Here is a 25,167-nt window from a genome sequence, read left to right on the forward strand (position 1 = left end):
CAGCCCTCCCTGCCTAGCGCCCCCGCAGCACCCTGGGAATTGTAGTTCTGGGCCACTCCATCCCGGAAGGAGGCGGGGAATTAGCGGCTGGGGGCGGGGATACGTTCCGCTCGCCAGGTCCTATTGGCCCAGATAGTGACGGCGCGGCGTGGGAGTGGAGGAGACGCCGCGTCGATGGGGAGTTCATTTCCAATCGCGTTTCCATTGGTTCCGCGCCTGTCCGCAGCCCTCCCTTTTTTTTCCTCAGCCGCGTAATGGCTGCTCCCAAGACACAGGGGGCTGCTACCCAAGGAGAGGAGGACGGTGATGGCAACCGTGGCGGAACTGGGGGTGTCAGTTATGAGGGTGAGTACGGTGCCTCTGAGGTGTCTTCCTTTCGCTCCGACCTGGAGTGCCGCTGACTGCTGGGCGGACCCTAGCTCTAAGGCCACCTGAGCACGAGGGAACCTCGGGCAGGGCCCAGCGGGATGGCGTGGGGTCGGAGGCGGCTAGTTGTTGGGGGCTGTCTGGGAGGGAAGAGAAAATGGAATGCCATAGCCTTCGCAGCCAGGGAAGTTCCCTGGGCGTCTGTCCCACATTTGGAGCCCCCACCTTTGCGCTCGCTGCCGAGTGGGCGTGGGTCATGTCACGTTCGTGCGTGGGTTATTGTAACTCTGGGATTAGCCACTCTTTTTTCTCGCCAGTACCCTACCCCTGCCTCGGTTTGCTTGGTTTGGCCTCGGAAGATAGGTTTTATTTTGATTCGGGTGGATTTCCAGTTGCAGACTGGTTGGTCGCTGCTATCCACTCTACAGATTTTCTCAACTGCTGGCTGGAGTAGCCTCTGAAGGGAAAGTGTGTGTGGCTCTCACAGTTTACCCCCTCGCTCTTTGACTGCCCCCGGCGTTCTCCAGGATTGAATGTGGAGTCTGGGAGATCTTCCAGACTGGGTCCTTAGAACGAGAGGAAGGGAAGTGGTCATTTGCAGTCATGGTTCCAGAGAAAATCATCACAGCTACTTCGGCTTCACTTGACTTTCAAGTTGTCTTCTGATCCAATGTAGAGAGGAAAAATCACACTTTGAAAGCTGCAGGGCGTTTTCTTTAGAATTCCTAGTCCCATTCTTTTACCTTTAGTCTGTCTATCCCCATCCTACTCTCTTCTTTTTTGATTTGTTCATGTAACACAGCTAGTTGTCTTTTTCTAATGGACATGGTTTGGGGCTTAAATTTGGTTCTCCGTCCTTGTTGGGTTTTATAAAAATTTCTTTGTTTTTGCTTTCATGGTTAAATTGACATTTAGTCTTAAGTTTTTGTCTTAGCACAGAGATTTCTTCCCACTTCTTATCAATGGAACCTCTAGCTTTGAAATTATTTCAGTACCTCTACCAAAGAAATCTTTGGCTAAGCTCCATACTTAAATATTGTGTTATATTCACACCTTAAACAGTTCATTTTGGGGTTGGCCATATAGTCAACTCTTATCTTGTAGTAACATGCTAAAGGTTTTCCATATTCTCAAAGTACCAGAGGGCTAGCAGTTTAACATTCGAAGGCGAAATCTTTGGTGAATTTATCTCACAGATTAACTCATAAAAAAGAAAATTGGGTATGCCTTTCAAAAACATTGTATAACTTTTAAATATCATTAGTTACTTTAAAATTATAAAACTTTTCATCATAATCAGTTCAAACCATTCAGAGATGTGTAAGGTAAAAAACTGAAAGTTCCTGCACCACACTCAGTCCCACTCCCAAAGTAACAACTCTTGGGGGTTTGGTGTGTGCTTTTTCTAATAAAATTTTTATATGACACACATCTGTATGGTTTTGATTTTTTTTTAATGAAAAGTGATCATTCTATGTAAGCTTAAAGATCTGCCACCGTCTTTCTCCCAGTGTTCTACTATAGACAGCCTTCCCTATCAGTATATTTGTTAATTCTTTTTAAGGACTGTGCCCATAGTGTTCCATAATATGGACGTCCCATACTTTAACCATTCCTCTGTTAATGAACATGTAGTGTAGCTTTAGTTTTTCAGTGATGTAGTGAACAGCTTTATATACATATCCTTGTCCACCGGGTGTGTATTTCTTGAGGAATTTGGTCAAAGGTGACACGTTTAAAATTGTGATGTCAGATTTTCCTCTTAACGGGTGTGTGTAGACATTCCTACCAGTAATAATATGATTGTCCTTCTCTCCATATCATTACCAAGCTGTGGTGACCAGTATTAATTCAGGATCAGTGTTTAGATGACCATTAGATTGAATTGAGTAACTGATAGAAAGCATAATTTTAGGTTGCAGTTTGTTTTCAGCAGAAGTATTGAGCAGTGAATTTGCTGTGTCTGTAACAAAAATTTCCTCACTCTGGTTCAGAACTGCCCATCAGTGATTAGTGAGAATCAGTATTCTCAGTAATTGGTAGCAATCAATGGGAGAGCTTAATGGCTGATTTTTATGTCATTCTTACAAGGTAAAGTTGTCATTAAAAATTCCCTTAATACACATATACACTATTAAGTATAAAATGGATAACTAATAGGAACCTGCTATATTAAAAAATAAATTAAATTTAAAAATTAAAAAAAAATTCCCTTAATAACCTATGTATCATTCTGTGACTTTATCCACATTCTTTTCAAAGCCTGCAAAGTGTGATACAAATTTTGGGTGGAAATAATGATGTTAAAAGTATGCGTATTCATATTTTTTGTTAAGCAGCCACTTCAGCTATCAAGTATGTCTTTCCCTGTAAAATCATTAATTTCTTGAAAACTGCCTCTTTTAAGAGGTTTCCCTCTAACTCTAATTAAAATGTCAATCTGTGTGTTTAATATTCTGGGACAGAAGGGACTAGGGAGTCTTTTTATAGAAATCTGTGCAATTCTATAAGATTGCTGCTAGAATGAGTCACTGGGCAGTATGCAGGCAGGTACACCTTCCCTGAGGTCTGTGTGCCAGACTTCCTGAGGCTCCATCTCTCAGGGAAGCCCTTGCTTTCCAAACATTTGAACGGTAACTAGGATTTCATATTGTCCCCTAAAATTAAGAACATGTAATAGACTCAACATTTCTCACATTTGGGGATGTTACTGGGGAATTTTTTCTGATGGCAGTGATTTCGTCTGACAGTGTTAACCTGTGCTTCCATATTGTAGTATTCCGACAGAGTCAACTCTTTTCCCTACAAATGCATGTCCACTAGATGATGATCATGGTAATGCCTCTTTGGATTTATAAAGCTTTTCGTCTGGAGACCTTATTAATTCATTTGTGATGTCTCTAGAAGAAATGGGGGTATCAGGTGGCATCATCTCCTCATTCTTGTATTTCCTATTTTAATAAATGGCGTCAAGCCTTTTCTAGAAAACGAGGAAGCACCCTTGATTCCTATCTTGCCCTCAGGTCCTGAATTTGATCAGTTACCACGCCTTATTTTCCTGTGCCTGAAAGAATCTTTTGAATCTGTTCTTTCTCTCCATCTCTTCAAGTAGCCACTATTCTGTTTCTAACCCTCACTGTTGCTGCTGAATTACCTGTGTCCCCACGCTCCAGACTGTACTCCTGGGGACCAAAACCGTGTCATTTGTTTTTGTCTGCTTGACCCTGTTCTTGGCACCTCGTCAGTGTTTAATAAATGTTTGACCAGAACTGAATTCTAGCCTGGATGATTGCAAAACCTTCCTATTGATCTCATTGACTTTTTTTTTTTTTTTTTTTTGGCTGCACTGGGTCGTCTTTGCTGCGCGTGGGCTTTTCTCTAGTTGTGGTGACAGGGAGCCACTCTTCGTTGTGGTGCATGGGCCTCTCATTGCGGTGCCTTCTCACTGCGTAGCAGGGTCTCTAGGCACGCAGGCCTCAGTAATTGTGGAGCGCAGGCTCAGCAGCCGCGGCACAGGGCCTTAGTTGCTCTGCCGCATGTGGGATCCTCCCAGACCAGGGCTCCAACCCGTGTCCCCTGCATTGGCAGGCGAACTCTTAACCTCTGCGCCACCAGGGAAACCCTGATCTCAGTGACTCTTGATTTTCCCTTTCTTAATCCACCTTCCCAAACTCAAATGAATTCATGGATTTTCACTTCAAATCTTCAGTGTAACTCTAACGTGTTACATTTAGGTTCCAATCTACTTTTCCAGCCTCATGTTCAGTCACCCTGCTTTACTCCCAAATCTCCATTATCACACTTACACCATATCACACTGTAGTTATTTGTTGGCAGTTTTGTCTACACCAGTAGACTGAACTTCTTGAGGGCGAGAGTTGTCTTATTTTAGTTTTGTACATCCAGTGCCTATCAGAACTGTGTGTAGTAAACACTCTATAACAATTTAATGGTTACAATCTTTGAAATTTATCCAAAGTACTTAGAATGACTGCTATTTTTAAACAGAGGAATTGAAGTAGAATAAAAAACTGAGTAGATGTTGTGTGCTTGTGAAAGTTATGCATACCAACTGGAAAATTCAGAATGTCATCATGAAGTATCAACTTTGTCAGAGATAATCATAGTTAGCATTTAAGCATAGTTTTTCAGTCTTTTTTAAAGTGAAGTGTTAGTGTTTACATAATGATTAAATATTTAAGAGAATACTTCAAATCTGTCCTTTATAACCTTGAACCCATAACTGAGTAAACTGCTACAGAGACCTTGAAATCTGTCTTCCATCATCTGTGTGGCTCTTATCTAGTTTTCCACAGGTTGTCATCTTACTTCCAGCATTAAGGCTTAAGTCCAGCCTTGTATATTTGGCATGACAGTGGAAAGAGGACTAGACCCTATCTTGGAAAAACTGTATTTAAATTTCAATTCCGATTTTTAGTAGCTATATAATGTAGATTTATTACATATCTGCTACATTTATGAAAATATAGCTATAATATCTACCTTGCAGAGTTACTATGATTATTGCATTGAATTATACATTTAGGAAAGCCCAACATATTTCCTTTTATAAAGTTGGAACTCAGTAAATATCAGTTGCATTCAATATAAAGATATGCCTAATTGAACTGTAAAACTGCCTGCTCTGATTAACTTAGAAGCAATCTAAATTGCGGTGTAACCAAGGGGAAGCTTAAGAATGTGGTGGTGATAACTGCTTAGGCTGCCCTTGCATTCCTAGGGGTTGTCAGGGTGTCTGTTGGTGCTCTGTACTGGTATTGCAACTATGTGCTCTGAAGGCCTTTTATATTATCTTCTATACCCTTTCTCACCCCTGCCAAGAACTGCCCCCTCATACCCAGCTCCCAGCTCTTCACACATACACCCACATTCATAGTCAGCAAGAAGCTTAGATAATCTTACATACTCAGATGGCCTTGCAAGGTACAGGCCAGAGGGTGTCAAGGAAGAAAAAGAATTATAGATACTAGGTTTGGTGTAAGGTTCTGAAGGGGCCTACTTCAGAACACCCTTTTGTTTTCCTTTAAAACATACATGGGACCCAGCTTGCAGGATATTAAGAGAAGATATTATAAAAGAGGTATTATAACAATGATGATACTGATGGTAGCTAACATTTGTAGAGCAGTAACTGTGCCAAGTACTGTTTCAAATGCTTTCAGAGATCATTTTATCTTAACATCCCTGAGATAGATACTCATATTATTCCCTTTTTATTTAATACAAATGAGAAAACTGGTGCAAAGAGCAACTTGCACAAGGCCACACAGTAACTGAAAGAGAACTTTTAACCCAATTACGACTATAAAGATGTCACATAGTAACTAAATTCCATTGGATGAGGTCTGAAACATTTTTCCTTAAACATAACTTTGTTCTAAAGTTGATGTTACTATAGAAAGACAATACAGTATGAAAAAAGAGGTCAGGACAACTTAGGATCACATCCTGGTTACTCACCAGCCACAGGCAAGTTAAGCAACCTCTGAACCTTAGTTTCTCATCTGTGAAATGGGTAATAATCATACCTGTCTTGCTGGAATGTTGAATTGAGTAGTGGGATCATAATTATAGTACCTAGTCTTCAATAAATGGTGACTTTTACTTCAGTCATAGGTTTAGGGACATCTTTGGCATGTGTGCCAGAGGTGATACAGGTGATGGTTTTGAGTGCTACAATCTTAACGTGTCTTTTCCATTTTAAGACCAGGTTTCTGTTACGGGATTTGGTAGGTACTTGTAGTATCAGACACTGAGTTTACATACACTTCTAATTGTATTGACATAGATCTTGCGTTCATGCAGAAGAATAGCACTGTCCTCCACAGCACATTCTCATACACGTCCCATCTTGAAAAACTGAAGATGATATTCACCAGATTGATGTAATAAAAATCATACTTTCTTCTAAATGTAAATCCATGAGTATATAGAAATAAGAAGTACACCTAAACTGCCCTTCCAGTGATTGAATTTTTAAATACTTCTATTAGTTGTTCATGGAAAACTTTACCATAGAGTTAGGATTCCGTTTTGCTGTGATTTATTTAATAAACTTACGAGACTGAATGGATTGGCATTTCACGGACAGTTCCTTGAAGAACTGCCATCTCTTGCTGAAATAAATGTGTTCTACTGACTTGATTGACCCAAAGGTGAGCAGGACAGTGAGTGGTGATGGATTTGACTGATCAGTCTTCTGCCTTTCTTTACATCTCAACCAATGGTCTTTGTGACCAGTGTCATTATTTGTAAGATAGCCAGCTGGGACTGGGTATTGTCTTTAGCTCTAGGCATCAAGTAGTTTCTGGAATTAAGTAGGACTTAAACCTTTGGGAAGGGTGTTCAACAATAACTGGTAGAATATTTTAAGTGACATAAGCTGATGTGGGATACTTTGGGGCTTTCTTTATGTGTAATATATTTAAATTCATCAATACATTGAGTAAAAATGTATGGAAGGAAAACCTGGATTAAGAGTCAGAAATCTGGGTTCTTAGGCTGCTGCTTTGTGGCAGTGTGAATTTCGGGAAAATCCTTTAACCCCGCTGAGCCTCAGTCTCATAAAAATGCTGCAGGTAAGTACCTTAGCGATATTACTGGGAGGTTGAGTGAGACACTGTATATGAAAGCACTCTGTAAACTTTGATACATTATGAAAATGTAGGGATGAATGATGCTGATGAAGGTCTGTCACAAGAGGCAGTGGTGAGTCTTTGGAATTGGACAAACTGGATTCCAAAGTAGCTATCGGTTAAAACCTGTGTAACCTTGAGCAAGTCGGGTGACCTCACTATTATTATCATCACAACTGCTGCTACTACTACAATAATCTGGAGATATGACTTTAAAATGATTGCAGACTAATTAACATTAGAGTTTGAATCAAGACATATCCCTGATTTTATAATATACCCTTTGAGGACAGGAACTGTCACATATAGCTTTGGATCACCTCATCTTCTGGGACAGTGCCATGCTGTGTTGGCATTTGGTGTTGGTTGAGTGGTGACTGTGGATGGGCTCCGTGTTGGGTGCTGTATGGGGCACAAATGAAGAAGAACCCCTGGCCTTATCCTTGGGGACTTTTCAGTGTAATTGGTGGGGCGCCACATTCATATTTTACCAGAGGTAATTGGAGAGTCCTTTCTGTTTCCATACTACACTCTGGGAAGAACTGGATACATTTGAATCTGCAATTTGTATTCATTGACTGAGGAGCTGAGCAGAGTAAAGCTTTTAAATGTGGTTATTTTTAAAAGAAAGGAAATGCATGCTCATCTCCTGGTTTCCCTAACACTGTCCTTATTTTGTGTTTTTTCTAAACTGAAAGATGATTACAGAGTAATTACAAGTAATTACAGAGGCCCTGCCTTTAACAATTTTTTTTTAGTGTTTTTATTCAAAAACTTAAGATTTGTTTCTTAAGAGAAAGACTTCGGAATTGTAATTGTGGTTATTGATTTAACACAATCTTTCTGTTATGTAACAGGCTGCTATTCACCAGTAATAGCCAATTAGAAAGGAAAATATCTTGTACCACAAATCGTAATTACCATTTTAAAGCAATTAATAGCAGGAACTGTTGCTGAACAGTAACATAACATCAATCAGGCTGTCTTTGCTAAAGCACCATACAACTAATTTCCACAAATGGAGGAGGGGAGAGGAAGTTCAGTGAAAAGGAGTCTGAAAGCTTATTGGACTTGCTTACAAACTAGTTGATGGATGGCTTTTGAAAGCTTTATAAATATGCACCCACATGAAGGAAAGTAATGCTGATAATCTACAGGGACTTTGAGTTATTTTTCCAACATCAATGATCATAGACTATATTGTTTAGTGGAAAGCCCACTGGACAAGGAGTTAAAAGACCTGGGTTTTAATCCCACTTCTGCTTCTGACTGGCTGTGTGGTTTTAGAGAAGTTATTTGCACTTGTATTTAAAATTTCCTGGTTTGTAAATGAGAGAATTCTTTATATTAGCATCCTTTCAACTGATGTTCCAAACATCAATAAAAGAGAGAGAAAGTAGACTTACAGCTAGGGAGCCCAATTATACATATCCTAGAGTCTGTGTAGAAAGAAAGAATATATATCTGGATTTTTCCCTTAAGAATTAGTTACACATTAGTTGCACATGTGAATGTCACTAATCAGGTGTATCAAGTTAGAAAATTGGCGGAGAACCACTGGCAATAGATAACTTCTAGGGTCTCTTAATCCAAAAGATTATGGATAGATCATTATGATGCATCCCATCTTCCCCATCTCCTCTCCTTTCCATGTTTTAATAAACGATGCAAATCTGAAAGAGCTTTGATAGAACTGAGAATTAATTCATTCAGAAAATTTTATTAAGCATCTGCTGTGTGCAAGCTTCTATATTTTAGATGCTATAGAATACAAAGATGAAAATAAGATAGGTCTTGCCATCCAGGATCTTATGGCCTAATAGGAAGATAATACGTGCATAAATAACAGTATTACAAAGTAGAAAGTGTAAGGATCATCAGAGTGATCAAGATGGAGTTGAGCAAGAAAGAGATTGTGCGCAACAGGTGGTACTAGGTCTTGAAGTTGAATAGGATTTGGACATGCTGAAATAAGGAAAAGCGTTATAGACCTAGGCAAAGGGAGGGAACAATAGAAAAACTAAGGGCATCTACAGCAGGTAACAAGTCAAATTCATTTTGCCTGGAGAAAATGTTAGGTAAATGGAAGCAATGAAAAGTTTGGACAGTTTGAAGCTAGATCATATAGCCTCAGACATTAGACCCTGACTCTGCAGACTTGAGGAAAGGGAATGACAAGATCAGTGTTTAATCAGATAACAATGTCCTGAAGAGGGAAAGTTGAGTCAGGAGGCAGGGGTATTTGCCAAAGAAAAAGATAATGAAGACTCATACTAGACTTTAATAATATGCCCTTGTTAATGAAGTCAGGTGATTAATCAGTCCTGTAAGGAAATTCCTGAGATTAGAGAAATATGCCAGGACAGAACAGGTTGTATATAAAGATTCTTTCTTTGATAGGTTGGGGTCTGCTTGGGCTCTGTCATAAGGAAGGCCCAGGGAGTACAGGCAGAGAACACCATATAGATGACAAAACAGGCAGCAGGGTACAGACAGGTGGAGAGATCTGAGAGCAGATAGTATTAAAGAAAACCAGAGCTGGACAGTAGTTAAAGTGGTAAAGAACAGAAGTTATTCATCAACAATTGCCGTAGAAGGGAAGAGACCTCTGTATAGAATTGGGCTCAATTCCAGATTCAAGGAAAGGTGGAGATTTTTAGACAAGGAGCAGGTTGGGGAGGTTGGGTGATGGAAGATTACTAATAGGAAACATCAGGGGGATTCTGGTGTAACGGAGCAAAGGGTTCATGTGCCTGTGGTGCAGAAAACCAAACTCTGACAGTGGGAGTTTGCAGCAAAGTCAGGATTTATTGCAGGATGCCAAGCAAGGGAGTGGGAGACAAGCCTCAATCCACTCCAATTTGGTCTTTGAGTTAGGGTGTTTTATTTAAAGGGAAAGAACAAAGAAGCTGGGGGTAATCATCATCTTGTGACATTTCTTTTTTTTTTTTTTTTTTTTTTGTGGTACGTGGGCCTCTCACTGTTGTGGCCTCTCCCGTTGGGGAGCACAGGCTCCGGACGCGCAGGCTCAGCGGCCATGGCTCACGGGCCCAGCCGCTCCGCAGCATGTGGGATTTTCCTGGACCGGGGCACAAACCCGTGTCCCCTGCATCGGCAGGCAGACTCTCAACCACTGTGCCACCAGGGAAGCCCTCTGTGACATTTCTTAATCGTCATTTTGGGAGTTAGGATGTCGCTGGTTTACAGTTCTCTGCCCATGTGGTCCATGGCTTGGGGGTCTATTAGCTCATGCCCTGGAGAAATAACCTGAGTTTGTACATTAATGATATCAGCGACAGCAGTTTTAGTCATCTGATTCTGGTTGATTAGTGTTCAGTTAGCACAGGATTGAGGTCAGAGGGGGACAAAAAAGGGAATAAAGTTTCAGATAGAGAGGTTAATTATAAGCTCAGCAGGGCAACTCCATTTTAGGGGGACATGGTTTCACTGTCTAAATAGACTCAACAAGGTTCTTGCTGCAGGCCGGCCCAAGTAATACCACCTGGAGGATAGTAGAAGCAGAAGAGCCCCATCAGAGATGGAGAGTGGGGGATTCTCTCCAAACTGATTTAGCAGGATTCTTGCTAAAACCTGGCTATGCAGGTCTAGCATGGCCTGATCCAGAAGAGCGTTCAGAGGATCCCGACTAAAGTTTGGTCAAGGAGAGCGCCTTTGTCATTAGCAGGAACACAACCACAGTAAACTGGCCTTTAGAGACAGGATTCAAGTCAGTTCAAAAGCCTTAGAGAAACAAGTTTAGAGGAACATAGATTCTGGGTGAGGCATGGATTCTGGTTTATGGTATCAGGGCAGCAGGTTGAAGACTCATTTACTGGAAAAGGTATACAGTTGAGGCTTGGTTCCAATAAATTAGTCACATGCCCCGTGACTAGCATCCCAGACCCAGATGGAGATGAAGCCAAGAAGACTGGGTTGGTATAGAGCCACTGGCTTGAGGTGGTCCCCTGCTGGAGCAGAGCCAAACTGCTGGTGAGCTTAGAGATCCCTGCGGATGCTGATTGGCAGTGTTAGCAGGGGCCTAGCTGCAGGCAACTCATTACAGTTGCCCATATGGCCACTGAACTCCTAACCCTGTGCTCATTAATCCTGAATAATCAGCCAGTTGTAATATAATTCTCAAGTATAGGGTGATAACACCCTTTCTTTTTCATGACCCCTAGACTACATGGGTATTTGATACCACAGAGAAAGATTCCTGTTCTTGATCTTTTTCCTTTTGAAACATCTTAGAGTTTATTGACAAAAGAGATTAAAATATGTTAACTATTTCCCCCATTTGTAAGGTATGTTTAAGTATCAGTTGTTATAGTTGTTTCAATAAATAGAGCACAATTCTGTTTTCCTTTCATTACATGAGTCCCAGAGTACATCCAACCATATAGATTTACATGTTCTTAGAGTCTAAATGAATTTAAAATGAATAAAACCTTTAAGTAATGAACTGAAAAGAAATTCATTTCTTTGATATCATACTTTTGAGATACATTCATAGAAAATTGTGTTCTGTTTTTGTTCATCTGTGTGATGGAAGTAGGTAGGGCTAATGTAAATTTAATATCTATTTATGTTTTTAGGGACAATATTTCAGGACTCCATAGAATTCTACGACAGAAAAAGTATTAATACCGTTTTACACAAAGAAATTTTCATGTGCAAATACTGAGGTAAATAAAGCTACGTAGCATTCTTCAGGACTTTTTAGTATGCAAATTTTTGTGACCATCCAAGAGATAAATATTACATTGCAGTTTCCCAAATATTTAACTACACTACCTTTTTCTCAAATAACACCTATTAACATTTAATGGGATGCTAGTGTTCTGTGGAATTTGATTTGGCAAATGCTAATCAGGGTCATCTTCCCTTAAACAGATCGTATTTATTAAGAACTTAGACACACCCAACAGTTCCATCTGTAAACATCTTCAAGAAGAGATCATTCACCCTGTATCTATAATAATAACCATTGTCATTCATTTTATAGCTTTCCTGTTTTATTTCCAGCCCTTAGTGGGGAAAGAATGTAGGAGTATTAAGCCCAAGGTAAACACAGCAAACATAACTATTTGTTCTGTCTGAGAGAGATGTGACATCCATCCTCTAAGTAGCATTTTTCCCCCTTTCAAAAGCTAGAATTTTTTTGAAAATGTTCAGGATAGCCTTGAAATAAATATTTGTATAAATAAAACCTACCACTTTAGCACAGTATGAGGACTCTTCAAATTGTCTTTTGTTTATTTTAGTGTCTCTTCCTTAGTACATTAGAATTAAGATTTGAATATTGAACGATAAAAAAAGGAAATTGTTCCCAAGTAACCAATTTCTGATCTGCTGTTCCAGAGCGCTCAAGCCTGTGCTTCTTTTTAAAGCCAGGTAACCATAGCTATTTAATGCATTATTTAAGGTTATAAAATTTTAATTCACATTCTTCTATCAGCTTTCTTTGACTTCAAGAATGTAGGTTAGTTGCAATTTTTTTCTAATTGCCTGTGTTTGGCATCATTGTCAGAAATGTCAGTTTCTGAATTACTGTTTATTAATGAAATGATGAATCCAGGCATCTCTTTGATGTAAAATCCACAACTAGTGTGATATAGAGGAATTTTTTAGTGAAAGGTTTTTTAAACAGCTTAGAAATGATTCATGGGACCATTGTTATTCACGTCTAGTTAGCAGTATTCAGAGCCAACTGGCAAGTCTCCATTTCTTCAGGATTCTCACTGTTACATTAAATGTGGTTTCAAAGTAGACTGATTTAGGCAAGCAGTGTATAAGTGAAATAACTGGATTGCTCTCTTCATCTTCTCACGTTTTCTAAAAATTACGTTTGCTGATATCCTTTGTGACAATACATTAATGAATCAGATTCTGAATTCATCTTATAGATCGTTATCAAAAATTATGTTATTAATATTAGCTGACCGTTGGACCCTGCTGTGAAGTGCACACATACTTGTGGAAACTCATACACATTTTCATATACTTATGGGCAACATTTTTTAATGTTATATCCTTCATAAGTTATACTTCATAAATATTATAATCCTCATAAATATATAACCTCCCTTTCTCTTTCTGGGTTAGTCATATTCGTATTTCAAATCTTAGCTTAAATGTCACTTTTTATGTGAAGCTATTCTTGAAACAGTGTGAATTAGCTACACACTTCTTTGTAGCTTAATCATATTATACTATATAATTATCTAGGGGAATCCCATTACCTGCTTTGTAGAGAGAAAAATTTTATTTCTAATAGTTCCATTGATATATACTATGTTACTTTTCAAGGGCTGCCTGTAACAGATTACACAAACGGGGTGGCTTAAAGCAGCAGAAGTTTGTTCTCTCACAGTTCTTAAGGCCAGAAGATGGAAATCAAGGTGTCAGCAGGGCCACACTCCCTCTTGTCTAGAGTAGAATCCCTTTCCTTGCCTCTTCCAGCTTCTGGTGGCGCCAGGCATTCCTTGACTTGTGGCAGCATAACTCTACCTCCGTCTTCAACCTGTCTGAGAGGTTAGGTAGGCTTCACGAGGGAGGTGAGACCTAAGCAGTGGTCTTTGCCAGGTGGGGTAGGTCTTCTTGATAGAGGACGCTGCATGAGGAAGGGCTTGGAGAACGTCTACACCTGCATACTATCAAAGCCTGAAATGATGTGGTAGAGTAGGAGACAAGGCTAAAAAGGGCACACAGGCTGTATTAAAAAGGAGCTTGTGGGCCATGCAGAAGAACTTGGGTTATGGCCTACATAACGGGGAGTGTTTTAGGCGGGTGAGAAACATGAATCAGATTTGCTAGATAGGAACAGCCTTGTGGCAGTTATAATGTGAAGATGAATACAGACTTCAGAGGCTCTTGTGAGAAAAGCACATTCCTTATGTAGTCCAAACTGGGTGCCAAGCTAAATAAGTCTCTCTAAAGTGTGTAAACCATGATGTAACCTTCCAGCTCAGAAACCAGATATAATTTCTCTGTGCTTATAGGAAAAATCCCAAAATGAAAGGATATCTTTATTCAGGACTCCTCATTGCCTGACCCCACTAATTTAATCTGCTGCTTCTCAACCACAGAGATGGCTGTGAGTTTTCTTTTGCTGCCTTGTTTGTAACCACACCTCAGGTGTGAGTCCCACAGTAGAAGAATAATCTAAGGGGCACAGATGGGAGAGTAAAGCCTGTTCATTGCGTGCTCACTTGACTTTGTCATGTGGAAATCTGCACTTTTAAATTTTATTTTCTAGATGACAGTGAATTTTTAAAGTTATGTTTTTCTTATTTCCAAGAAATTTTTGTTCTCTAAGAAAAGTGGGTATTTTTTCCATAATTAAAAATGGCTATATACCCCTGCAATTCTGTATTTTGTTTTGATCCATGGCAAGTTTTACCAGATAACTCCTAATTAAGCTCCAGATTTTATACAAACTTCGAAGAATTTTCAAACAAGATCTTACATCATTTGGGAGAGGGGGTGATTGTGTATCTTTAAAATTGTGTGCATGCACATGTGTGTATGTAAAAAAAAAGTTGATTTGTTGTAAACATTTTAAAATGTTGATGTGTTAATTGGAATGAAGTTTAGTCTGATTAACCAGAAAGGGGAAACGCTGCTTTATTGCTGTAATTTTTCTCTTATTGAAAACTTTTTATGTACATATCTACTGCAAATCCTTAATTCTGATTTAGCACAACTGATAAATCCAAGGTCATCCTTTCAGAGGCATTTAATCCTCCACTGTAGTACCTCTTTTTAATGATAAACTGCATTTTTATGAGTAGCCCAGTTACTTCTGAAGACTCTGATGAATGCCATCTGGTCCTAATGATGGATTGCAACTTCTCAGATTGCTTTTTTTGTGTGCTTCCATCTCCATGTTCCCCTATTTTTTCCATTTTGATAATTTATTGTTGTAACAGATTACTTCATCGCCAATAAGTGTTCTTTACTGTTTTTCTTTAAATTTTCTTTAACATGAATGACATCTCCTTTCATTTCTGAAAGTAATCAAACATCAGCATGGTTCTGTTTTATATCATGTATTAGGATCAAGTCACCCATAGGACTCACTAATTAAAGGAACCTTTCAGTTGATCATTATACAGCTTATCTTATATATTCCTTCCTAATATCAAGTGTATTTGCTGGAAATCAGTAATTTGGGGGAGGGGAGTCTAATCTACTATTTCAGAAACACAGACAAGATAGTAGTTTCCACTTCATTAGGAAAGAAGATTGGTATCAATTTAAAATAGTCTGCTGTTTTCTCCAGCTAGTTCCCTTGGTAAAAACGGAGCAGTATCCAGGGACTGCCACCCCCTTCTGCCGAAAAAAGGTTTTTTTTCCCCCTTAACTACAGTGATTTCAAAGCCTTTGTCCCATAAGTGTCATATATTAAAGACTGGACAGATGATTTTAAAAGTGAATAATGAGATCTGGGGAATTGAGATTGGGAGTCAATATAATTGGAATTAAAGTCTCAGGGGAAGACAACATGAATTGCAGGAAAAAGGAACAAGGTATCAACGAGACAATAGAAGAAACCTTGTGAAATCAAGATGTGTTCATTTGGAGAATTAGAACAACTAGTCTGGAATAGTTTGTAGATTAACACTTAAATTCATGTAGGATAATGCTCTGAATTTTCAAGTGTTCCTCTGTAGTACCTGTTTTGAGTTTATTTGCCTTCTTTGAATTAATTTGAAAACCAGATTACAAATGAAATACTGAGAATTGAGGCCACTTCTCTGAAGTTACTAGAAGTGTAGACATGTGTATGTGAACAAACAATAGCACAACTACTAGTTGATGATAATGTAAGTGATGCAAGCAATGGGCAAGAGTTGAAACTGCATGCTGTCTGGGATGTCCTCTCCTCAAGATCCCCTTAAGTCCTGAATCTGAGTAATAATTTAATAGCAGTTTTGTCGTTAGAGCGGTTCTGAATCAACTGTTGTATACAGTGTCCAAAGCAAGAATCTAGTGATGCAGTTCTTACCCTGTCAACCTCACTACACTGCACTTTTGTCTGTCACTGGAGTACCTTATAATCTTGAGAGTGATGGCTGGTGGTTCCAAAAGCCTACAGTTACTTGAATAGTCCACTTCCATTATCCCTGCATAGTTTGAGAAATTTTGTCATCTTCTGACCAGTCTAACCCTAACTCGTATTCTCCCTGGCTAGAGTATCTTTTCCCTGCCTTTCTACTTTACAACCCCTACTCATTCCTCAAGAGTCAGTTTAGATGACACCTTCACCTTTTCTGTGAAATGTTCTTGTTGACTCCTTGTCTCCACCTGAAAGTTAACCCAGCATTTTCTGTTTTTTTAAAAAATATTTATTTATTTTTTTGGCCACGTCAGGTCTTAGTTGCGGCACACAGGATCTTCGTTGAGGTATGCAGGATCTTTCATTGCACCACGCAGTCTCTTCATTGCAGTGCTCAGGCTTCTCTCTAGTTGTGGCATGCAGGTTTTCTCTCTCTAGTTGTGGCGCATGGGCTTCAGGGCGCATAGGCTCTGTAGTTTGTGGCCCTCGGACTCTCTCGTTGATGTGCATGAGCTCAGTAGTTGTGGAGCACAGGCTTAGTTGCCCTGCAGCATGTGGGATCTTAGTTCCCTGACCAGGGATCAAACCCACATCCGCTGCATTGGAAGGCAGATTCTTTACCCCTGGACCACCAGGGAAGTCCCACATTTTCTCTTCTTAATGTTTTGTTTCCATCATCAGTTTCTCATTTCAGCTGCCATTTTGGGATTGTGACCTCAATACACTTTGCTCCTGTATTTTTTTTTTTTGGCTGTGTTGGGTCTTCGCTTCTGTGCGAGGGCTTTCTCTAGTTGCGGCAAGAGGGGGCCACTCTTCATCGCGGTGTGCAGGCCTCTCACTATCGCGGCCTCTCTTGTTGCGGAGCATAGGCTCCAGACACGCAGGCTCAGTAGTTGTGGCTCACGGGCCTAGTTGCTCCGCGGCATGTGGGATCTTCCCAGACCAGGGCTCGAACCCGTGTCCCCTGCATTGGCAGGCAGATTCTCAACCACTGCGCCACCAGGGTGCTCCTGTATTTTATGTTCAGATGCTCAGTCAGTGATGCCAGCATTACTCCTCAGTTGACACTTGACACTTGGATGGGATTAGACATACGTCTGCTGTATATCCAGGGCTGAGGCACCCCTGGATTCATCATCTTTCTCCTGCCTTTCATCTGTTCGAAGCTACTGTCCTTGTAGAGCCGATACTACACTGACTGTCCTCCACAATCCTCCCTATATTTTCCAAGTCATATGGAAAGTCACAGTCCTCCAAGTCATATTTTCTGGAGCATGATTCCATGCTTGATCTCATTCTATCACTTCAACTACATTTAGAAGATAAGCAAGTTACTGAGCAAAAAGCACAAGTTACACAACTAGTTTTTAGCAAGCAGTGCTATCATTGGAACCCCTGTATCTATTTACTCTTAGTGCATTATCATTATACCAAGCCACAAATTCTCTCATGTTATCGTTTTAAACATCTCTGCTTTGAATGAATTTTTAGGTGATTTTTGTGTATGGTATAAGGAAATGGTCCAGCGCTATCCTTTTGCATATGGACATCCAGGTGTTCCAGCACCATTTGTTGAAAAGAGTATTGTTTCCCCAACTGAGTTGTCTTGGCATCCTTGTCAAAAATCAATTGATCATAAATTGTGAGGATAAATTTCTGAACTCTCGGTTCTCTTCCATTGATCTATATTGATTTTTTCTTATGCCAGTACCACCCTGTCTTAATTACTGTAGCTTTTTAGAAAGTTTTGAAGTCAATTAAGTGTGAGATCCTCAACTTTGTTCTTCTTTTTTTTTTTACTTACCTGCTGATTTTTTAGCATTCAAGAACATCAAAAGAAAGACAAATACCAGCAGTAACCCTTTGTTTTACCATAAAAATTATCTCTTGAAATCTTTTCTTAATTGGCTATTTGCAGGTACTATTCTTTGATTACACTAGACCCAGGTAGTAATCTGGGGCAGGTGGTATCTGAACCTTTCTAGGCTTTAGTTTTTTCTGGTGGTTAGACATTGAGTCAGATACCCTTCCAGGCCCCTGGTAGCCTTTAAAAATCTGGGGCTCAGTAATTTCTATTTCCTTTCTTTAGTGAACAGGGAAGTAAAGTAGAGGCAAGAAAGAGGATTTCCTGGTGAGTCAGTATTAATGGAGCACCCATGTTGTACAATTCGCGGTATTAGAATGAAAAGCTTAAGTGGTTATGAGTGCTATGGTAAATAGCTTAAGTTTTGTTGACCCTAAAAATTCTACAAATCCTTTCACTAACAGTCATTCACCTTCCATGTTTATAATTAAGCACAATCTAATATTTTAAAGTAGAACCCAAATGACACTTAGAAACATTTACACTGTAAAAGGGGGTCTCTCTGTGCAAGTAAGATATAGTTCCTATGACAATGAATGCAGTATTAAACCTGATTATGTATGATATTTATATTTCTTTGTCACCCATATTTCTCCTAACAGGCATTCTTCTAGGTTCTCTATTTATGTAACCTATTGAGGTTTGAAATAGTGTTTTGTGTTGTAATTTTAGATCATTATATACTTCTCTTCATCAAGTTGGACCCTTTGACATTCTGGGTACCAGTGACTTCAACTTCCTTAGAATTAAAACAGAAAAATTACTAGCGTGAATTTTTATATACAGAAAAGATACACAGAGTTAAAAAAAAGAGTAGATACATTTTGTTTAACCAGATGGTTTTTAAATATATATATGTATATAGTTTTCTTTATTATATCTTTCGGATAAGATACCTGATGATATCTATCTTTATGAAGTCACTTAGTTGCCTAATTGTATTAATGTATCTAGATTAGAATTTATGGTCATGTGATTAGTTAATAAGCTTCTTAAAACATTAATGTACATTTTCTATTATCTTGATATATGCATTAAACATAATTTTTATAATTTAGTAGTTTAAAGCCTAATAATATGCAGTTATTTGTGTGACTAGAAAAAAATTTCAAAAGGCAATTATGAACAATTTTCAAAAATGTGATGTGTTGTACCCATTGCTAACCTAGGAAAAGAAGCACAAATCCTGTTATTTTATTTCACTTTGAATACCTGGTTACTGGCAAGGAAGAGGTCAAATTATATGTCTTTTGAACAATTATTTCTGTTTATAATGTCCAAAATATTTTTTTTTTCTCATACATGCTCTTCTTAACTAACTTTCTGTTCAGAAACTTACTCCTCTCCTGGCTTTCTGATGACTTAGTAACTACTCTTCTCCCAGTTATTTTGGCTCATGGTTCTTCAAGTCCTCATTTCCTGTCTTCAGTTGTTCCTTCACCTCCACCCCAAGCCACTGACAGCAGTTAACCCATACATTGCTTTGGGATCCCTGGGCTCTGAGGGCCAGTACAACTGGGTGAAGATGAGAGAGAATGCTAGCTGAAGCTCCAACCACCCTTCTCTCTTCCTGCAGTTCTCACACAGGTTGAAAGTGGAAGAAGGAAGAGCAGGCAGAGGGAAGAAAGTGAAGGAGAACTTGGGCTCTATGTGGTTGCAACCTCTTAGATCCTGTTCTGATGTCCTTTGCACGCCATTACAAGGGAGAAGCTCAGGTCCGCGATTGTGGGTTTATTAGTTTGCTATGGCTGCCATAACACAGTACCACAGACTGGGTAGCTTAAACAAGAGAAATTTACTGTCTCAAAAGTTCTGGAGGCTGATAGTATGAAATCAAGGTGTCAGCAGAGTTGGTTCCTTCTGAAGGTTATGAGGGAGAATCTGTTTCCTACCTCTCCTAGGTTGTGGTGGTTTGCTGGCAGTCTTTGGCATTTCTTGGCTTATAAGTGCATCATCCTGATCTATGCCATCAACCTCAGATTGTATCCTCCCTGTGTGTGTGTGGCTTTCTCTGTATCCAGATTTCCCCTTTTTATAAGGATACCAGTGATGTTGGATTATGACCTCAAATGAACTCGTTTTAACTTAATTCTGTAAAGACGCTGTTTCCAAATAAGGTCATATTTTGAGGTACAGTAGGGATTAGGACTTAAATGTATCTTTTTGGGAGGACACGATTCAACCCATAACTTTGGACATCTTATAATAGTTAGTGCTCATAACATCCAAAACTGAGACACTCACCTTCTTTCTTTGATAAGCAGTTACCACCATGGAAGGAGATTGAGGGCAAGTGTCATTAGAAAATTAGTGGCTCTGAGCTTCCCTGGTGGCGCAGTGGTTGAGAGTCCGCCTGCTGATGCAGGGGACGTGGGTTCATGCCCCAGTCCGGGAAGATCCCACATGCCGCAGAGCGGCTGGGCCCGTGAGCCATGGCTGCTGAGCCTGTGCGTCCGGAGCCTGTGCTCCGCAACGGGAGAGGCCACAACAGTGAGAGGCCCGCGTACCGCAAAAAAAAAAAAAAGAAAGAAAAGAAAAGAAAATTAGTGGCCCTTCTACTGCATAGCACCGGGAACTCTGTTCAGTGTTATGTGGCAGCCTAGATGGGAAGGGAGTCTGGGAGAGAATGGATACATGTGTATGTGTGGCTGAGTCGCTTTGCTGTGCCCCTGAAACTATCACAACATTGTTAATCGGCTATACTCCAATATAAAATTAAAAGTAAAAAAAAAAGAAAAGAAAATTAGTGGACCTTGATTGTTTATGCATCATAGTTCGCCTATGGTTTAGAAGGATGTCTATAGTAGAATTTTAGACTTCACCCAATTTTAGCAAACAAAAATGCCAGTCTCCACAGAAGTTTCTCCACATTTTATGTTTCAAATTTTAGTTCTTTGATTTTAGAAGAAAATCAAACCGCTAAATTCTTAATTATATTTATACAACAAAGAACCAAGATTTATCATACCTCAAATATGATGTTGAATGCCTAGCAACGTAGACTTCAAATAAACCTCCTCTTGGAGGCTTCTCTGTGAAGACTTCAAAATCATATTCACCTCCTCCCTGAGTATTCCTTGTCAAAGATACCTGCCTGTCACCTCCCTTCACAAGACACCACTCATTAGACCATCTTGGGCTTTGCCTGGTTACAGGCCTGCTTTCTGCTCTGGAACTTTGTCAAGGACAAAATCAATGTTTCTTTCATTGTTCTATCCCCAGTAACTAGCCCAGTTCCTGAGACACTCTAGGTGCTTCGGAAATACTCTTTAGTTCATTTGTTTCTCTGTGCACTCACTCTCCGACTTTACAAAGCCTGAAATGCTGAATATCTTTAGTGTCTTACTGGATCTCATGGTCAGGATCTTATTCATATTGTCACTGCACTTGAATACAATGGCCTAAACACATTTGAGGAGTGTGCTTCGTCACTACTTTTCAGGTAAGGAAACAGAAGCAGGGAAGGATCAAATGTTTTGTCTGAGGTCCAAGGCTATCACTGGCAGAGAACATTGAAGGTCCCCAGATTCTAGGTTTGCTATTCTACCTTGACAGACTTCAGGAATCAGGCAAAATTGGTTTTCTCCTGGAGACAGTATGGGCATATATGTATAACGTACCCTTTTGCCAGAAAAGAGTTTTGGTTTTGTTTTGTTTGTTTAGTTTTGTTTTGTTTTCTCTCAGTGACTCCAGAAAACCACAGCTCTACTCCTGTACTGGATACAGGAACAATATTACCGTGCTGTCCTGCTCAGTTCACTCACCCTTTTAAGGAAATGCTTAAAGAACAGCAGGGCCTTATGGTGACAAAGGCACTTTATTCTCTGTTCAGTATTCCACTTGGCAGCCTTGTCTTTCTTTTCCTTAATTGCAATAAGCTAACCTCTTGCATCTCAAATGTAGTTGTAATCCAAAGGAAATAACCAAAGTGAATGTTTTATTAGTTGTATATTTCTTAATGAGCTAAGAAAAACATAAATAACGGGTCTTGGCAATGCATGTAGTTTAGTAAAATGTAGCAGTTCATATTATATTTGTGCATCAATGTACAAAAAGTTATGTAAACCCAAAAGGCATGAATAGGATTGGTAAATTAACTATATGTCCCGAAACTGACCCAGTACCAGAGACTGCTAATTTAGGTGGCCTGATTTGAGAGACATTGAAAAACCTCCATTCGTCAAAAATCTTTCTTGTTTGCTGCTATTAAAAAATCGTATCTTTATCAATACATTGCTTTGCGTTACACACCACCCCCTGTGAAGCACTGTTTTTAAAAATGTGAAATATTCATCTCAGGGAGGCAATACATTGTGTCACTCACCTCAGTAGAGGTCACCTCAGTATGAATTTTACCAGATCATTTACAAGATGAATTTTTAAATGAGTCGGTCAACAAAACAGCATTTTGCTCATTGCTGAGCTGAGCACAATGGGGAAAAGAAAGATCAGCTTATTTTAAGGAGCTTCCAGTATAATTTATGAGACAAAACATATACACATAAAACAGAAATGCCAGTAACAATATTTTCTTGAGTGACAAATGGTTTGGTGCATTAGAGAGCAGTATTTCTCAAACTTTTTCTTTGAACAATGGACCTGCTTTCCAAATTATCTTACACAAAATCCCATTATATAAAACCTATGAAAATTGGGCTTCTTTGGTTCGAGAGGGTGAGGGGAAGCCAAGGGAGCCGTCTGCTCCAGTTGTCCCTTCATCCCTGATGAGACTCCTTGGGATCTAAGGCATCTGGGATCACAGTTAAGAATCATTAAATTTAGCACATAAACATGGGGTAAGTTGACAGAAGGGAAAATCCACTCTGGGTCTGAACAAGAGAGGAAAATCCCAAGTAGGAATTCGTCCTCGAGTTGGTATAAAAAAAGTCATAGGGATAGTGAGAAAAAAGTTGGGTAAAGAAGGTAGGTAGACATTAGCTCAAGCCGGAAAAGCAGGCAGAAAAGTTGAGATTTGTTGAGACAGAAAATAGAGAGACACTGGGAACTGATGTGGTGAAAGCAGACTTGAAGAAGGAAGACTGGTAGCAGGTGCAAGATGGTTTAGAAAGAGAATTTATTCTTATTCTCAAGTTATTCCTTCCTCTCTGGCTTTTCTCAGTTTCATTATCTGAGACACTGAGAGGAGGCCATCCACCTATCCTTCCCACTTTCTCAATCCCCAGAGCTGTGTGTTGTACCTGCCTGAGCCTTCTATCTCTCATTCTGTGCAAAGCTGAACCCAGTTGAGCAAAATACGCATCCTTTCCACATAGCCCCTGGCTTCAGGGTCATCATGACTAACTGATGCCTAATAAACCCCATGATGCCACTTTCCTTTTCCTTTTTTTTAAAAAGATTTTGTTTTTATTTCCCTCCCTGAATTGCAAAGGGATTATGCATCTTCTGAATTTGGAAAGATTTATATGTGGATCTTTATAGATCTACTTATTAAAGGAGAATTTATACCTTAAGTTACATAAATGCCAGAAAATTAGCGATATGACTTGACTTTTATTTTCTCAGAAATGTTAAGTTCTTTTTTTTTTAATTCATCAATTCCCTCTTTTCATTTTCTTGTGTACTGATGATTCCTCTCCAGTTGGTCCCCATAGCAACACTGGATAATGCTAATGAAACTGCAACATCTTAAGCTCTCCCACAGAGCATCTCTGTTAAAACTGCCATGAAACACAGTTGCTTTATTTTCTTTGCTTAAAAGAAATCGATATTTTGGGATCTTTCCCATGATGGAGGCTTAACTTCCCAAACTCTCTGGCTAGAATTGGAGCCTCTAATTTAGAGAAGATTTTTCGAAGATGATAAACCACGATTAGAATACCACTTCCTCCCCTTCATTCATGCCCCATGTTGGTGTACAGTATGAAAGTGGTTCTCAAAATGTGATTCCGCAGCAGCAGCAGCATCTGGGCATTGGTTAGAAATGCAGATTCATGTGCCACACCCCAGACCTTTTGAATCAGCTACTCAGGATGGAGCCCAGTGCTCTGTTTTAACAAGTCCTCCAGGTGATTTGGATGCACACTGAAATTTGAGTACCACTGGTATAGACGATAGAACTGTAGTAGGCAACATCACATCCAGTTTGATGGATTTTGCTAACACGATTAGAAATTATTTTACTGTTTGTTTTTTATACCACCTAGATTTATTTATACTATGAAACATTAGCTAAGAGTCAATTTGTGTTAAGATAAAATATGGCAGTGGAGAGTGTTAATTGATTTGAGCTACTGAAAATGTCTCCTGATCCCTTATTTATCCATTATTAACAAGCATTAGAAAGGCCAAGTAATTGCCAGTAAGTCTATGGTAATAGGTAATGGCTCAAACTATAAAAGCATGTGTTTTTTTCTGTTTCTTATGTTTAATGTATGGATGCTGACAAGTATTCGCCTTTTAGAAAGGAGTACAGTTGACCCTTGAACAACACCATGGTTGGGGCTCTGACCCTCCACACGCTGGAAATTCAAGTATAACCATATTCACAGTTCCACATCCGCAGATTCAGCCAACCTCAGATCGTGTAGTACTATAGTATTTACTATTGAAAAAAATCCGAGTGTAAGTGGACCTGCACAGGTCAAACCCATGTTGTTCCAGGGTCAACTGTATTTTAAATAGTGCCTCTTCTGCTTGTAGTAAGTAATTCATCCTTTACGTGCAGAAACACACCAAAAGCAGGAAGTAAAAGCAAGAATCTTTTTGAGGCCATGATTTAGAGAACAAAAAATAGGAATCAGATGTAGTAGAAAATAACAAAAAAAGGACAAGTTTATTTTGTTACCTAAGTTTTAAGTGGCAGGTAGGCCCCAAAACATGGATATCAAGGCAGAAATTTGAGCTGGAGAGAGGCACTCTGAAAGTTATTTTAAACTGCTGGTTATCACAAAGCTGAACCATCTGTATACCAGGATGTTGGAACAGAACCTAAGGAAGTTGTACTTGTTGGTGGTCAGGTCCCATCTGAAAGCCACGCTGTCAGGCATTACAAAAAAAGAATCACATGGGGTTCAGAAACCAGTATAAGTAAGATACACCTGGTCAGGAATCCAGAGAGTCCAAGCAAACAATACAAGCAGAGTGATTCTTATCAGCACCTGACATTTGCTCCTACCTCTTGATCACCACTGCCCTATTTCAGATCCTCTCTGTATCTCACCAAGACTGTTCTTATTGCTTCCATATTGCGGTCAGATTCC

General features: G+C 39.5%; 1 protein-coding gene across 1 annotated transcript in view; it reads left to right on the plus strand.

Annotated features, from left to right (window-relative positions):
* Window positions 1-240: 240 nt before the first annotated feature.
* Window positions 241-25,167, plus strand: part of ZNF277 (zinc finger protein 277) — a 115,487-nt gene continuing 90,560 nt past the window's right edge. Inside the window, exon 1 of the mRNA XM_065884220.1 lies at window positions 241-345. Coding sequence (XP_065740292.1) covers window positions 255-345 — 91 coding nt within the window. The 5' untranslated portion in view covers window positions 241-254. The remainder of the gene's footprint in view (window positions 346-25,167) is intronic.

Source organism: Phocoena phocoena, chromosome 9 (assembly GCF_963924675.1).
Source record: "Phocoena phocoena chromosome 9, mPhoPho1.1, whole genome shotgun sequence".
Lineage (NCBI taxonomy): Eukaryota > Metazoa > Chordata > Mammalia > Artiodactyla > Phocoenidae > Phocoena > Phocoena phocoena.